The sequence below is a fragment of the Aptenodytes patagonicus genome, chromosome 7 (assembly GCF_965638725.1).
Source record: "Aptenodytes patagonicus chromosome 7, bAptPat1.pri.cur, whole genome shotgun sequence".
Classification (NCBI taxonomy): Eukaryota; Metazoa; Chordata; class Aves; order Sphenisciformes; family Spheniscidae; genus Aptenodytes; species Aptenodytes patagonicus.
The window spans coordinates 26,503,781-26,520,175 of NC_134955.1; the positions used below are offsets into that span (position 1 = coordinate 26,503,781).

At 37.2% G+C, this 16,395-nt stretch overlaps 1 protein-coding gene across 1 annotated transcript in view; it reads left to right on the top strand.

Annotated features, from left to right (window-relative positions):
* The window catches only part of EXT2 (exostosin glycosyltransferase 2), an 81,315-nt gene that overhangs the window by 33,654 nt on the left and 31,266 nt on the right, over positions 1-16,395 (top strand). The window contains exons 8-9 of the mRNA XM_076344410.1: positions 3,701-3,832; positions 15,513-15,702. Coding sequence (XP_076200525.1) covers positions 3,701-3,832; positions 15,513-15,702 — 322 coding nt within the window. The remainder of the gene's footprint in view (positions 1-3,700; positions 3,833-15,512; positions 15,703-16,395) is intronic.

Below are 16,395 nucleotides of genomic sequence, written 5' to 3' on the forward strand. Positions count from 1 at the left end.
CTTAAATACCTGTTTGCAATTGCTGGTAAGCCATACACCCAGAACAAGATCCCATAGGTTAACATATGTTCATCTGTGTCGTTTTGGCAGTTATACAAAGTACATGTTTGATCTTTATTTACAAATTAGATTGCCCGTGACCTAAGCAATATTTAGCTGTATACAAAGTTAGCATTCTCTACAAGTCTGTGGTCCACATAGTTTGTTTCCTTAGAAAATTCTGAAACCTCATCAAGCAGACTACTAGAGTACTAGAAGTTAGTTTCAGTTCAAGTTGAAAGGAATGGTAGCTTGACCATATCATAGTTGTAGACTGTGTATAATCAATGCTACGTGGAAGACAAGATCTGCAATTATGGATCATTTATTTCAAGATCCTGAAAGGCTTTCAGGTAGCTCTAATTAGTATGTTATAATTGCAATACCTTACAAACATTACCTGATGTATTAAAGCTACTCTTGAGTATATAACAGTATATGTATGTATATACATATAAAACTCTCGAGTATTGTCATCTGAATTCATAGATATGGAAAAGAGAAATGGACAGCTCAGAAAAACTATGTAAGAATACTAAGAAAGTTGGCATAGGAATCAGGAACAGATCTCTGTCTCTTTTTTTTTTTTCTTGTTGTTGTTGTTTCTCTCTCCTGTATCCCAAACATGTTCATGAGATTTTTATCCCTCCCAGTATGTATTTGTTACCTTCCAACATAAGCTTTTCAACCACACCAAGTAGAGCAGAAAATACATTTCAAATCAGCATACATCTTCCCAACAGAAAACTTTCCCAAATTGTTTAGTAACTTAGCATGCTGAGCAGCAGACACTAGCAAGCCATGTTAATCAGTTCTGCTTTATAAAAGCAAACAAGGTGGTGAGGAAGTAATGAGACCCTGAAACATCTGTTTGGAGACTTCAAATCCCCTTAGAAGGTTTTGAGTTCTGCCTTAAAGAAACACAACTCCAAAAAATTACAACCAACTGTGGGAACACTTTCTAGCTCTTCACAAAAAATTAATTACATAAATATTAGTCTATAAAAAGTAAATTCCCTCTGCACTCTTCTCCAGTTTTGCTGCTGGTATAAAGGTGTAATCTTGCCTGACATTGCAAACATTCTTTCAGCAAAGAGAAGCTAGATCAGATCCATCCTAGTTCTGCCGAAGGAGGAAAAACAGCTTTGATTGTTATGAAGCTAGATAATCATAGATATTACAGTATTAATAAACAATCCTAGAACAGTATAGGAATGCTGTCATTTAATAACAATGAAATACACAGTCCTGTGTGTATTTCACACAATTAATAGCTACTTAATTGCTTTATAAAGTTATATGTTAAAAGGCTACATAAAATAATTTCTCTTTCCTACTTAGTGCTGCTTATAGCAGTGGTTCTAAACTGTTATTTAATGTGAAAATGAAATTTGAAATCTGTCCTTACTCTTGTTTACTTAGGATACTTTAATAGAGAGGTTCACTGTTCTCGTCCATTTTAATTCTTAATCTACTTCCGTTGTTTTTTTTTTTTAAACCAGTTGCTGCTGAGTTCTGGATAATACATTTTTCTTAAGAAATGGGGCATAAGGAAAGGAATACTTAAGTTTTTGCTTAGCATATAGTGTTTGCTTTATTTAGTGTCTTTTTGGTATTTTAGGAAGGCAGACATTATTTATTCTTACCTGTTTATATAATTCTTCTGCTTTTACAGTTGGATGTAATATTCATTTTGTTCTATGTTCTTGGTAATTGGCCTGTTATCCTAGTCCTACCAGGGAGAGAAATAAGAAGAGGAAAGTGATTCCGTTCTAGAGTGAAATTGCTTTACACTCTTTCTGGATGACAAGCTCCAGAGAAGTGTAATTTTTGGACATACTTATCAGTCTCCTTAATAAAATTTTGAAATACTCTGAAGTAGTAAGGCTTATAGTTGTTTTCTCACAATAAAAGTAGTGCTCCAGAGAGTACTTGTCTTTTTCCTAGTTTGCTTTTTTAATTGTAACATGGATTTTTTAAATCTTAAATATTTAACAGAACTATTCTGAACAACCTGTTTTACAAACTACCCACAAACTAGAGTTTTAGGGCCAGTGTTTTGGCAATAGGTCTTTAGTTCTGAATCGCATAGCTTACACTTAGAGTGAAGTACAGGGTAGCATATGCATGAACATGTGCAAGTTTGCTTGTGAATTTGCATTTTCCCTACTTGTAATCTTTCCTGTACACTGTTATTTAGCCTAGGAATGCTCCAGCACGAAGTGTACATGTAGGAATCACTCTTTGTCTTCTGTTAAAAAGTAATGACCTGCAGAGTGAGACACACTGGCAACAACAGCTAAATGAGAGTTCTTTTTGGTTCATCTTAAAGTCTGTACCTCCAAAAGCTTGGTATTCCTTCAGTAACTTAATATTCTAAATTATATTATTTAATATTCTCATAGCATGTGATTAAAACCAGCCTGTCTGTAGAGCCTTTTTGCTGTTTAAGGAATCCATGGCAAGAGCAAAATAGCACTTGGCCAAATTTGTATGTTGTCTTCAGTTGTATTCTGGCTCTGAAAGCTTCTTAAGCTTCCAATTATCAAAAAACGTCTTTTGTTTTAACTGTTCTACAACCTAGATGCAAACGCATACTCTTATAGTTGATACTGAACCACAGGGAGACTGCAAATTAAATTGCCTTTTGGACACTTCAAGGTGCTGGAGTTTCCTGAAGAAAAATCAGGTTGAAAAAATTCACATTTCTTGGGCCAAAACTCTTGAACTACATTTATTGGCAAAACGTGTTTCCTTCTGGGTCGGATGGGGTCCTACAGGATCATTTGATGGTTCTAGGCATTTAAAAAGTATGTTTATGTCTCTAACAGAGAATCAGATAAGCCAGCATTTTCATTTCTAAAACCCTGCATTTCTTCCAGCATTTCTGTCTTACATAGAAACTGGGACAAGATTAAAACTTGCCATACAGGACCTTAGCTTGAAAACGACTCATCTGTGAAATTCAGTGCAGCCGTGTATAAGAAAATCACATGCTTCATTTCAGCAATTTTACACTGCCTGTGTTGTAAATTAGCCTAGATTAATGATTGTAACAAATTGGCATAGGCATGTACTTTTATGTAAAAATCTTACTATTTACTTGTATAAATAATATTTGTTTTTTGGAAGACTTGGGAAGGTATTAGTTTGGTAGAGTTCATGAGTACTGAAATTCTCTAGCTGATCAGCTGTCTCTAATATTGATGTTAAAAGGTGACTTTTAAGTTCCACCTTTTAGGCTGCATGCTTTTATTTGGCTATTTAGCTGCACTGTGGATTCCTCTGCCTTGGAAAAACTGAGTATAACAGCAATTTCTTCTGTTCTATGGTCAAACTGCTTTTGACATTTTTCAAGAGGAAAACGTGATAGAAGTGTGAAAGTAACTGATTCCTTCAAGTATTCTCATTCTATTTTATCACTTGCAAAGTAATGCTGCTGCTTCTTTTTATTGGCTGTAAATCCTGTTTTTTGGGGGGTGGGGTTGAGTTTGAAGCCTTCAGGCTCTATGGAAATATCCTAGCTACAATAAACATGCTTCCTAATTTAATTTTCACCTGACTTGTAGACTGCATGGAACAGATTGTGCATGGCAAGCCAAAATTTATTATTAAGCACTGGATCTGTGCAACGTGAAAGTGAACTTCATTCTCTTTACAGGCAAGGTGGTTCTGGGAAGCATATTTTCGATCGATGAAAGCAATTGCTCTTGCGACTCTTCAGATTATCAATGATAGAATTTACCCATATGCTGCCATTTCTTATGAAGAATGGAATGATCCCCCAGCTGTGGTAAGTAAATTCATTTGATTCACTCATAAAACAAATCGTGGGTTTGTTTTTTTTTTTCTCATATAAAAGGTATGTGCTATGAAACTTGGTAATAATTCTGTGTATGTGTGTTTGTGTGTGTATGTGTTGTGTTGGTAACTTGCATAGATGAAGCTAATATATTTTATGACAACTGGCAAAATAACTAGCAGTTCATTTTATGTCCTGGCAGTGAAATGCGAACTTTTAACTTTTGCTGTTGCACATGCTAAATTGCTTGCTTGTTCATATATTTATTTATTTTGCATGCATGCGTACACACACACACACACTTCTTTATTTCTGTTGAATTTAGTGCTATTAAAAATTAATAACTGCAGTGGAAGTAGTCGGTGGAATTACTGAAGATCTTAAACAATCTGCAAGGTTCTTTCATGTAATTCTGATGAAATTATTCCTATGCCTACAATTTTATCCATGTTATTTCTACGTAATTTCTCTTACACAGAAACTGATGATCAAAGTTTTGCTGTGGTTTTTTTTTTCTTATAAAAAATAGTTTCACCGGTTGAACCCACCTCTGTTAAGAAGAAACACTGGAGTATTAATTGACCTTCTGCACCAAGCAGCTGGTTCTGATTTTTTCTATATAAAAGCCTGCGGATGATTTTCACTCATAATCAGTTAATTTTCTCTGTGTCAAAATATAAAAAATAGTTTTGTTTTACTAATAAAACCAAACCTGTTAACTGTCTCACTTTATGATGGTTTAGAGAGAGTTTCTCTGAAAGCTGGGTAGGAGTACTCAGGAGTAGAGTGTGTTTTACTTTAAACGCTTCAGGCCAATAGAGTGTGAACAGTTGCTGACAAAGAGTTAGAAGCTCATTGCTGTGTTTCAGAAGATGATTTTCCATTGCCTAGCCAAAGGTATTAATAATCTACTGTTGTCATTGCCTAGAGAGCAAACGTGGCACTTGTCAATATTTAAGGAAGAAATTAAGCTGCACAAGAAGTCAGTACGTACTCTGCAAGAAGGGGATCAGAACATCTTAACACTTTCAGATTATGCTAGCAAAACAAGCACCTTGAAACACCTAGTAAAATGAAGAAAATGGCTTTAGGATTACTCGGTCTTTAAAGGGGACACAAAAACATCTCCTGGGTTCTTTCCTATACTGGAAACCCATCCATTTCTGGGGAAGCTAATCTTACTCTGAGCAACAAGCAGGCTCCTTTTTTTTTCTTTCTTTCTTTCTTTTTTTTTTTAATATATACTTGGAAAAAATATTTATATTAGTCATTCAACCTAGAGGTTCTTAAGCAGAAGGTTTATGACCACAGACGCGGCAACATACAGAACAGAACTCTGAAACTGTGGAGGAACACGTAACAGCAGTACCGCGCTAGGGCAGTGCAAGGAGTAGGCAGGAATGTTGTATCAATGTGCAATTGCAAAGGAAAGTTAGAAGGCTGACTGCAATTAGACGGGCTGGAATTTGTCCAGGACGTTGGAGTTAACACCTCGTATCGTGCCTCTCTCATGCCACGAATGGTCAGTTCCTTGGTGGTTTTATGTCTCAGTTGAAAGAATTTGATGTTTATCCTAGTCTATGAAAATTGCTTAGTATGTGCATGAATTCATTTCTTGCTTCAATATGAAACAGAAATATCATTAAAAGTTCCTTTATGGGCTGTGTAAGCTCCATATTAGCCAGCAACACAGAGTGCTTGTGACCCTTTCTCAGAGGGTCAAAGAAAATAGAATTCAGATCGGGAATTGTTCAAGAGCAGTTAAATTTGTAGAACAGCAGTACACAATCCTGTGATATCTTTAACTGGGGATTTTGATAGCTACTCTGAGCATGTATGAAAATTTCCTTCCATGAGGCTCTTTTTTCTATTTTTTTTTATTATTATTATTTTTTAAGCCAGCTAATAGTGTTTGGTTTTGACCCTTGTTCTTTCATTCGAAGCAAATAACTGGAGCCTTCTCCAGTGTATCTTTGAGATTATTAATTTTTTTTTTTCTGTGAATATATTTTATCTCTTTGAGATGAGAGAATATTACAGTTGTGGTCTATAGGGGAGCATGTTTTTCAGGACTCAGCTGATTTCTAACTTCAGACAATTTAGAAGGTGATGATACATACAGTATCTGCTAGTAAATTTAATAAGTCAATAAATTTAATAATAGTTATTTTAGTGTTGGGGTTTTTTTAAATAATTGCGCTAGTTGGAATTCCACAGTTGGTGTCTGCTTGTCCGGGGAATGATGATCCACTTGAGCCTGAGTGTTTCTCATCTAAGCTGGTGCCTAATGTCCACTCATAGCACTGTTACAATTTCTAGTAAGCCTGGATGAAACATTATAGTTGGAAGGCAGGTATGTATGTACATTTGAGGTAGCAGAAGGTGGCAACTGTATCCTCTAACTGATAAGAAGACAAAATAACTAAAGATGACTTGAATGTGTTCCTCATTTACAAGAAAATTGCCATATTCTTTAAATAAACTCCAAGACTGAAGCATTTAAAGCAAATTATTTCAGGTTGGCCCCAGGGCCAGGATATAGGTAACTGGTAAAATGAAGCACCTGTGAGTTAACATTAATACCACAGTGAAATGTGTGAGTAACTGGGTGTCATAAATTCTCATGTTACTGGCCAGAGCTGTACCTCCAGAACTTGCCATGTGTATTCTGTCTTCAAACTCGGATGGCTCAGCATCCAGTTCCTCTAGCTCTGCTTGTTGTTCCTTGTGATGTTGTGGCCAGTAAGGGTTAAATGCAGTGCTCTTCTATATGCTCTTGTTCCCCTTATGCAGTTTAGATAGGAATGCGGAGTTGCAGAAAGAGTATGTAGAAGCTGTAGGCAGATTAATGGAGGGTGCAGAGGTGCAATCACCATTTTAAGGCGGGGGGCTTACTGAAATTAGCCAGCGACTTCTTTAATCAGTACAAGGCTGTTAATAGAGCTCAGATCCCCGTGCTCTGAGTAGTGAGGTTTTGAAAATGAGAGCATGGATTTGCCTGTGGAATATTTATACAGAAAAGGCCAGCTTTAATGGGTTTATGAGCTTGCTTGCTAGGACAAATACACCTTTCTAACAGAAAGAAGAGCTTGCTGTCTGTGCAAGATCATCACGTAGAGGAGAATCCTTAGCTAGAGAGAATCCTTGGCTGTGGTTGCTTACCTGCCTGTCTCCTTGGTTTAAGGTTTTTTTGTTTTCTTTGTGTGCTTATAGGGGTTAATTTTACTCAGTATGTCACTAGGATCCTGCAAAGTAACAGAAAAACAGAGCTCGGTAAAATGTCGTGGTTGTTAATTGCTTTGCTGCTCAATTGTTACAACTGCTTCAGGTGTAAAATAAAGCAGTAAAAACATTATTTCTACTTTGACAATTAGGGTAGCTCATAACTCTCCAAGGTGCACATTTTGCTCTGCATTTTGTTGAGCTATTGCAGCCTCATGAGTTTGTTTCCAGTTTTAAGATTCATCATCTAATTTCAGTCTATTTCCTATGATTTCATGTAGTACTGCCTTTTATTGTTTTTATTATAGTACAGTAGAATTGAATCTATTTTGAGTTAGCAAACATTTAACAGATTACAGCCTGTAAGTGTGCTAGATAAAAGAGATTTTTAGGAGCCTCAAATATTTGATTAAGTAAGTTTGTAGCAACACCACCTATGAAGAGAAAGCTGCATTTTTCACAAAAGGCTGCCTCAAGTTTGATGTCACTTGCAAAGTAGGACTGGTAGGGACTTATGGCTATTTTCTGAAGATCTTCTCTTTCCTTTATTTTGAACTCTGATACTTCAAATTAGGAATTAGGACATATCTGCAAACATAATAATGATTATTCTCTTTTCAGCAAAATTACATTGATGTTTGTATCTGAGGGGATGGCTATTATCTTGGACAGTCAGCATGAAAGTGATATTCATGCATTTAAAATCAGTGAGGCATGCTTATGGCTAGATATGCATATAGATAAGCGTTATTCCTGTTCCCCAGATATTCCTCAAGTCTCAACACAAAGAAACACCTTGTGTTGAGTCTGTAATTTCCCAAACATTTTAAACCACTATAAGCAGGTACTGTTGCCAAAAGAGGCAGTTCTGCACTCTTCTATAGTTGGATGACGATTTCTCTCTCTATGTGCTACCTGCTTTTTGAACTTTTTAATTCACTTGTGGCGAATTAACTGAAATAATTTTCCTCATGTAAAACTTACCCAGCAAAAGGAAAAAAAAAGGGGGGGGAGGGGGAGAGCAAGGGAGGGACCGGGTGGCTGGAAGGCTGCTTTTTTTGGCGTTAGTTTGGCTTATATTGGCTCAAATATTAGTGAGACTGTTGCCTCAGTATCTTCACCACAGTGTGGATGCAGCAGCAGTGCGGGAGGGTGTTTTTCCAGCAGAAGGGAGTATAAGGTACACAGAAGATAAATGCATATGCAGTTAACTCCATACTTAGTACATTACATGGAGGAAGTGATCCAAGAGTTTTGTGTGTTTGTATGGGTTGACTGAAGACTGTTGGCCTTTTCTAAAGAAAAAAAAACCACGTTATAAAGTGGTTTATTTTCCTACTCGTCCACTATCCTGTTGAGGAAGTGGAAAACTAGTAGCATATAAAATGTTAATATGTTATGGAATACTACTTTCCATAAAAATGCACTGCAAGATATTTCTTCCTTTTAATGAAGAGGGGCAAATGATGTTTTGGGGGCCTGAAATTCATTCCTGGACCACTTGAGTCCTTTGTGTCTCAGAGTGTCTTTTGCTGCAAGCATGAGAGTTTAATGCCTTTTGTATTTCTTGGCCAGCCATTATCCATTAGGCAGGGGCAATCAGTTACGTTCAAGTAAGCCAGAAAATGACCGCTTCTACAGTGTGCATTCTGATGGTTACCAGTTTGGGCTGGATTAGAACTAATGACCGAGGTTTGAGATGTGATCTGTTATCTTCAATTAAGTACTTCGTTATGCTCTAATAGAGGTAAATTACTTTCTCACTTGTGCTTCTTTGTAGATTATTTAAATTCTTCTCTTAGTTTGCCTCATACCTTGCTAACATATACGGGTTTCTGAAAAATGAGTAAGACAGGGTTTTTCCAGATTTCTTTAGTTACTTTTGTTGAAATTCTTTCAAGCCTGTTTATAATGTAGACCTATAAAACATTAGAGGTTTTTTTGTCAGGGGCTGCTTTTGAGCTTTGACCTTGGATGATACAGACCATAGTTTAATAATCACTTGAGGATATCACTATGCCGAACAATAAACATACCAGATTTCATTTCTCCCAGTGAGGCAGAAAACAGCACCATCGTTTGGTTTAAACTAAAATAGCCAAATTAACTTAGTGTAAAAAGTGCCATTCATTTAGCAAAGCTTAAGTAGGATGTTCATTTACAGAATACTTTGTGGGCTTCTGCCAGTTACCAGGCAGTTGACACTTGTTAAACAATTAAACTATTTCTAAGCTCTTTGACTAGTATTTTACAGCCCTCAGTCTCCAGATAATGCCACTGTTATAACTGTAATTCCATCCTAGTACCGTGCCTCATCTTCAAAGCGTTAAGCAAATATTAACATATGCTTTTTTATTTACCTGTAAATGAGAACAAGCTAGTACTTTTCTGGACAATGCACATCTGGTATTTTTTCCATTGAACAATATTAGTTTCTGTTCCTGCTGTATTTCCAGCTACCTTCTGTGATGGTTTGAATCAGCTGGGCGAAATTTTGCTTTATTTACCATGTTAGAAGATAGATATTCTTTCTTATACTAAATAAATTTCAGTTTATCAATGTTTTTCCAGTGTTGATATTATGGACGAGTTGAGTATACCACATGTATTCAGCTATAAATATTGATTTTTTTTGTGTGTGTGTGAGAAACATGATTTAACAGTTGGTTATTTAACTTACCTGCCCAGAGATTAGGATTCTTCTCTTACACAATGATAGATAACCTCACAGTTTTTCTATGTTGTGTGGCTAGCATCTAGTGTGTAGGTTTATTTCCATTGTAAATTATATCCTTTGAGGCATGAACAACAAATTTTTGGATTTGGTTGACAGAATCAGAAACTGGATTTCATATATTTCACTTGAATGACATTTTAGTTCTTAAGACTACACCTAACCATTTAACACTGATGGGTTTTATTTTCTCTAAGAGCTTTTTGCTTTGTCTTTAGCTTAGAAGTAGACACATAAACATACAAGTGAGAGACATGTTTTTAATCTTAGCAAAGCTAGTTTTGAGATGCACCCAAAGGAACTGCACAATTTTGCTGGCCAAAGGTGAGGGTCTCACCATCGTTGTTCTTACCTTGTTTGTTGCACTGCCTGGTGCCTCCTGTGGCTTCATAACTGTGCAGCTTTATTTTATGTAATGGGAGTCATTAACTTAAAAAAAAAAAAAAGGGGGGGGGGGATGACGACTTTGTTGCTTTGGATTCCACAAGTCATCTTTTCAGTACTCCTTGTCTTTCTCTGGCTTTGGTAGCATGAAAGGTACGTTAAGCTCCGTTTTCCCAATTTAGATTATGTCGTACCCTGGGTTTTTTGGGTCAGGAGCTGCTACGCTGACTTACACCGGGGGGGGGAAAAAAACACCCCAGAAAAACATGAATCCTTTTCCTGGTTCTCTTTCCAATTGTTTGAATATTCTTATTAAGGTTATAACGTTATAATATTCTTATTATTCTTATTCTTACAAAAGAGTGGCAATAAAATTGATGGAGGGATTCCAAAAAGCGTAAGTATTACAGCAACTGTAAATATGAACTCAGTTCTTGATAATTCTCCTCTTTTCACTGCAAATCTATTCCTTTGACACATTATTGAAATTAAGGGGTTGAAGAGATGAGCCTGAAGCTGAGTTTTTATATTAAAGAATGTTCAGCCAATAGATTCTGTCAGAAGGGCTCAGACAGCTGATCAGATTTAAGCAGCTAAACAAAAAAAAGATGCTGAATAACTTAGTGTTATAGTTACGTGATGTATTTTGGCAATCAAAATTCATGATTCATGACAGTATCAGATTTCATCACTCAAGAAGGAATAGGTAGAAACGCCTGTGTGTCATGTGGCTAAAATGTTTTTGAGGAAGGTTTATAGTCTTCATCAAAACATGAAACGGTGGCCACTGCAACTTGGCTTGTGATTCTGCAGAGTGTAAGCACAGTGGTTGGCTCTGGAGAAGTAGAGAGGGTTAATTCCCTTGGGTTTGCCCTATGACCACTTGAGTATGGGAAGCATGATGAAATACTTTCTCAAAGTATTCAATAGAAACTTATCATGAATAATTGGAGCAAAATAGAATAAATCAAGGCTTTTTTTGGTCTGGTAATTCGTAATTGAAACCACATTGAGGTTAGACTGATATTCAGAACAACCCAGCTGAAAAAGGCACACCCACAGAAGCAGGGGATATATATCCCTGCTTTGCTTAGATGTGTAGAAGAACTGCTTAGCTACTGTTTAAGTTCAACATGCTGTTATCCTTACCTCTGTGCTTTTAAAAGTCAGTGAGTTGTTGTTCGAACTGTGTGGTTTCACTAATATGTTGGTTACAACAAACACTGAGTCTACTTGTTGAAAATAAAATACACAGGGAGGAAAGCCCACTGTTTTGTTCATGGGAGCAGTGAAATTTTATTCTTCTAAAGTGCTGTTGCTGAGTTTTCCCACTAAATGATAGCTGGGAAGTTCTTGACTGTCTTCTATAATATAGGACATCTTACACAGTCTTGTTTTCCTAGAGACCATTCCGAGATGCAGTTTGTAATGTGTCTGCAGTGTCTTTCTTCAAGTCTCTTTCAATGGTACTCAGTGCACACCCAAATAAGAAGTTTTGGGGTAGGACCCTGTCTTAGTTATGCCTGGTATTTTGCCAATACCTTTGAGGCTTTGTAGTGTTTATAATGATTGGCCAGTTCTCAGTCCAGTTGTGTTCATTGATGTCCTGAAGCTCCCATCTATCTCACTTCTGTATCTTCCTAAGAATGGTCTGTTTAAAACTTCTCTGCTAACTTGAACCTGAGGACTCCACATCAAGTCCAACCTTAAGCATCCCACATAATGAGAATTCAAATCCCTTAATACCTTGTCCTTAATGTATTAACTTTTCCTAAAATAGAATCAAGTTGTTTTTAATAACCAAGAGGGAGAGCAATATTTGATGTATCTATAGTAAAGGAAGGTGCCTTATTTCTAAGGCATTATTACACATGCATACTTGTGGAAAGCATGCACAGGACAGCTGCAGCAGTCTGAATCCTTCCCTGTATACATACCCATTCCTGAATTCTCCTCTCTCCCCAGCTTCAGGCTATCCCTAAGTTCTCACTGTTATTCAGGTCGCACTACTTTGGCTTTTCATGTGAACTGCAAAGAGCTGTCAGACAACTGAGACTGCGAGACCTAAGTGACATGAGATTGCTCTTAGGAAACTGGCATTTGAACTTGATCCTTTTTGCCCATAAAAATGATTCACAGCAAACAACCTATTAATCTTAGATTAATTATCCTGGCTCCTCTAATGATATTAGCTGGGAGGGCAAGAGTGAAGGGTTGTCTTATCCATAGCAGAGTGTCAGCACTTTGTCAAAGAAAGGTGATGGATGATCAATCCACTGTTGCTGTTTGCTCTTCTCTCTGAGAGTGAAAGTTCCTGTGAATTTCCATCAAGAATGTTAATAAAGATAGGACTGGAGCAAATGTTCCTTCACCACTTGGTTTCTTGAGCAGTGACTGGGAGAACCCATCCCTATGTCATTATCCATTTCATGCTTTGCTGCCATAATGGAGATTTAATTAGGTTGCTGTTGAATTAATTGCCTGTATGGTTTGCTTTTCCCAAGCAAAAATCTGGAAGACTTTAGCAAATTATGGAGGCTTGAATTTGCCCGATTTCCTGCAGAAAGTGGGGTCAATAGGTCTCAGACTGTAGACACACTCTTCAGGCAGGCAGCAGGGGGTTGGCTTTTAATGGCACTTGAGAGATGCTTAATTGCCTTTTTGAAATGTTTTTCTCAAATGAGAGGCTTGGTTCTCCCATCCATTAGTGAGTGTCTACAGGATTTTCCCTCCCTCCCTCATCCTTTAGTAGATGCATGAGCAAAAACACCTCAAAAGTTGCCTTATTTTTCCTAAGTTATAACTAGCAGGGGAGAATTTTCATGCCTTTCTGAAAGTAGTAAAACTTGGAATTTAAGTCATGTACCTAAAACTTAGGTTTTTAAGAGAAAACATGATAATTTTTTAGGCACATATGCATGTGCTTGCACACGTACATTTGTATTTTTTCTGTAAGTACTTAAAATAGTCTTAGATGATAGAAAAGGAATAATCCTTTTCCAAGGGTATTATAGCAAGTAATTTGTTAGGAAATGCTGTGGCCAGAGAGAAAAAGTTGCTAGATAAACTTCAAGTGGGAGCCATTTATTTAGGTGGCAATACTCACCCGTAAGTAGTAAATACAGCATTGTCCGTAGATTACCCTACCAGTTATTTCTTCTCGTAGGGCAGAAATGTAAGATTTTCTTGGCATTCTACTGAGTATGGTATTAAACCTCTGCTTCAAGTATTAATGAAAAGAGGTTTCTGAAAGTTGTTTTAAGAAGCTGCTCGACATTACAAGGGTCATTTGGGTAATAGCAGTCTTGGGGTGGGGGTTGTGTGGAAACGAGTCTGTAAAGCTTTAATGAGATGGATTATGTTCTGGTAACCTTTAGATTGTGATTTGCTGTAGGAATTATTGAAGCTGGAGCAAAATCGGAGGGCTGTCCCCATCTGCCACCAGTCTTGTAAAATTAGGAAAAATATATATAAAAGCTTTAATTTTAGAAAATGTAATAATCTGAAAGCAGATTTGTCTCTGCACATATCAGTTGCTAAACTAATGGATATATATTTTCTGAATTACTGAGTGTAGTCCTCTGCTATCACAGGTAGCCATGTCCCTTTCATGAACTGAAGTTCCATATTATGCTGTTACTATTTCTACATCATCCTATTACTCCTGCTGGGTAAAAACTAGAACTCCATACTTTCCATTAGGAACCTCACAAACAGTTTATGCTGAGTGCTACTTGTACCAGACTTGATAAAGTATGTGTACCTCAAGACTAGTCCGTCTATCCAACTGTTTCAGGAAATCTACTAAAGGGTATTACTCTTACTGACAGATCCCTGCCTGGAACATACCCTTAGACCATCCTGGATAAAACAGTGTGCCAGTGCTGTGCTTAACCTAAGTGTCTCTTTTTCACCTCACGTATTTATCCCCCCTTCAGTGTTGATGTGTTCGCAGAAGGAAATCATATTCACATCATATTTTTTTTCTCCTTTGCCAAAATGGTCAAAATGTTATGATCTCTTTTAGTAAATAGGCTCTCTATTCTCCTCGTCCTTGAAGTTATTCTAGTTAGAGGTGTCTAACCACTACACATGAGGAGGGTGATTGTTGGGTGTATAAAGTAACCCAAAGACTAAATAAGGAAACGGCAAATTGCAAAGTTTATTTCCTGCAAATATGAGCTGATAACTTTGAGTCTGTAAAACTTGCTGTCCTCCTCATACAAGCAGGCTTATGGTATGAGTTTAGCTGGAGATTCTTGCAGTATTACTGTAAACTGCTGGCAGTTACTAACCTCTTATGAGTGTTCATATTTTTTACAGGATTCAAGACTTCCCTGCAAAACAGCATCACTTGATTTCTGCTTTCCCAACTCCCCTTTTCACCTCATCCCAAAAGGTCTTGTTTTTCCCTTTGCTTCTCTGTCTGACCCCTGCTTGGAACATCAGCTGGAATGGAAAAGTTGAGACTGAAATGCCAGCGCATTCATTCCTGTCAAACGGTCCCTTCACTGCTTCCTCCCCCACGTTGTCGGCTCCCAAGGAGGTTGGCACATTCAGTGAGAATTTAGTTGTCTTGTCTTTTGCCAGCTGAGCTGGCTTCCTTATGCTGGCAGTGTATTGAAGTAAGACCCTTAAAGTCTTAAAAGGGATGCCCTAGTTAAAATTCACAAGGAGTAGATAACTCTCTGAAATTCATCTTTGCATCTCATGTCTCTTTTTTTTTTTTTTTTTTAAATGCAATAGGTGTTTTTTTCACCATTGAACAAACACTGTTTTGTGGAAGCTAGTACATTATTCCTCTTAGTGCCTGCTTTTGCCTTTTTTGCTTGGGTACACATTTTATGCCAGGTTTATGTTTTTGCTGCTTTTGTTTTGTTGTTGTTAACTCTTCTTCGCTTCTGAAATTGTAGTGCTGATTAAGTTTCTCTTTGTTTATTGAGTCCTGACTATAAATATAAATGTCTTTAAATAGTGATTAGTAAATGAGAATTGAGTCATGCTAGCTGGGTTCAAAATTCACCTTGGTTTTTCTTCTCCACAAATCTATCTGCCTCTTCCACTTCAATTTTTACCTAAACCCCCTCTTGTTTGCAACGTTAGGCAAAAATGAAAATTGAATTAAGAAAGAGATTGGAATAAAGGTTTTGAGAAATTGCTGAAGTCCACTGTTGCCAGAATTGGAGAGTCAACCTGCCTGATCTGAGCAAATTCCAAATCTGACGGTTAGGTCCTGGCTACGTGAATTACTCCATACTGTAATAATTACTCCCTACTGTGATAAGTCACTTTAATTGAATCGTTTTCCTGTTTTCTTTTTTTCCTTCACAGAAATGGAGCAGTGTGAGCAACCCACTCTTCCTTCCACTGATCCCACCTCAGTCCCAAGGTTTCACAGCCATAGTTCTGACCTATGACCGGGTGGAGAGCCTTTTCCGAGTCATCACGGAAGTGTCTAAAGTGCCTAGTCTATCCAAATTGTTAGTTGTCTGGAACAACCAGAATAAGAATCCACCAGAAGGTAAGACCCCATGGTAGGAGTGGTGGAGGAGGGTGAAACTGGGGGTAGCATGCCTGCTTGCACCTGTTACAGAATGACCTCTCTTCTACTTCATTAATATGTCTTCGGAAAGTATTTCATGGTTACTTTCAAAATAATAAATTTGGATTTTTTTTTGTGGCAATATTTTTGGAAGTGAAATGAGAAAAGCTGAAGTAGAGTAAAAGAAAAAAGCATACTAGTGGTTGTGCTGCTAACATGTGAATCAAAGATAACAGATGCAATAGTTACAGAAACATTTCTGTCCCTAATTTTACTTTGAGGAGTGGTAAGGAGAGACTCATCTTTGATTTGTTGATGCTTGGTTTTATTTCTCTGTAGACACTCTCTCATCACAGTGAATACTACTTCTGCTAGACTGTTTTCTAGGGCAAATGTGGTTCAAAGCAGCAAAGTAGTTTGAATGCTTGGAGCTAGAAAATAAGTGAATATTTTGACTGATGAAATGAAAACTTGGGACATTTTGGGTGTCTGAAAAGAAGCTCCCACACCACCAGAATATCTTGTAAAAATGCTACAGCTAGCCCAGTAAGACAAGACACGTGCCTTTTTAAAAATATTTCTGTTTCCAACACATAGGATACTGTGTTGCTCTTTATAGTCTTTATGAGTGAGTCTGGTGAAGTCTGCATGATATATTAAATTTTTTGAATT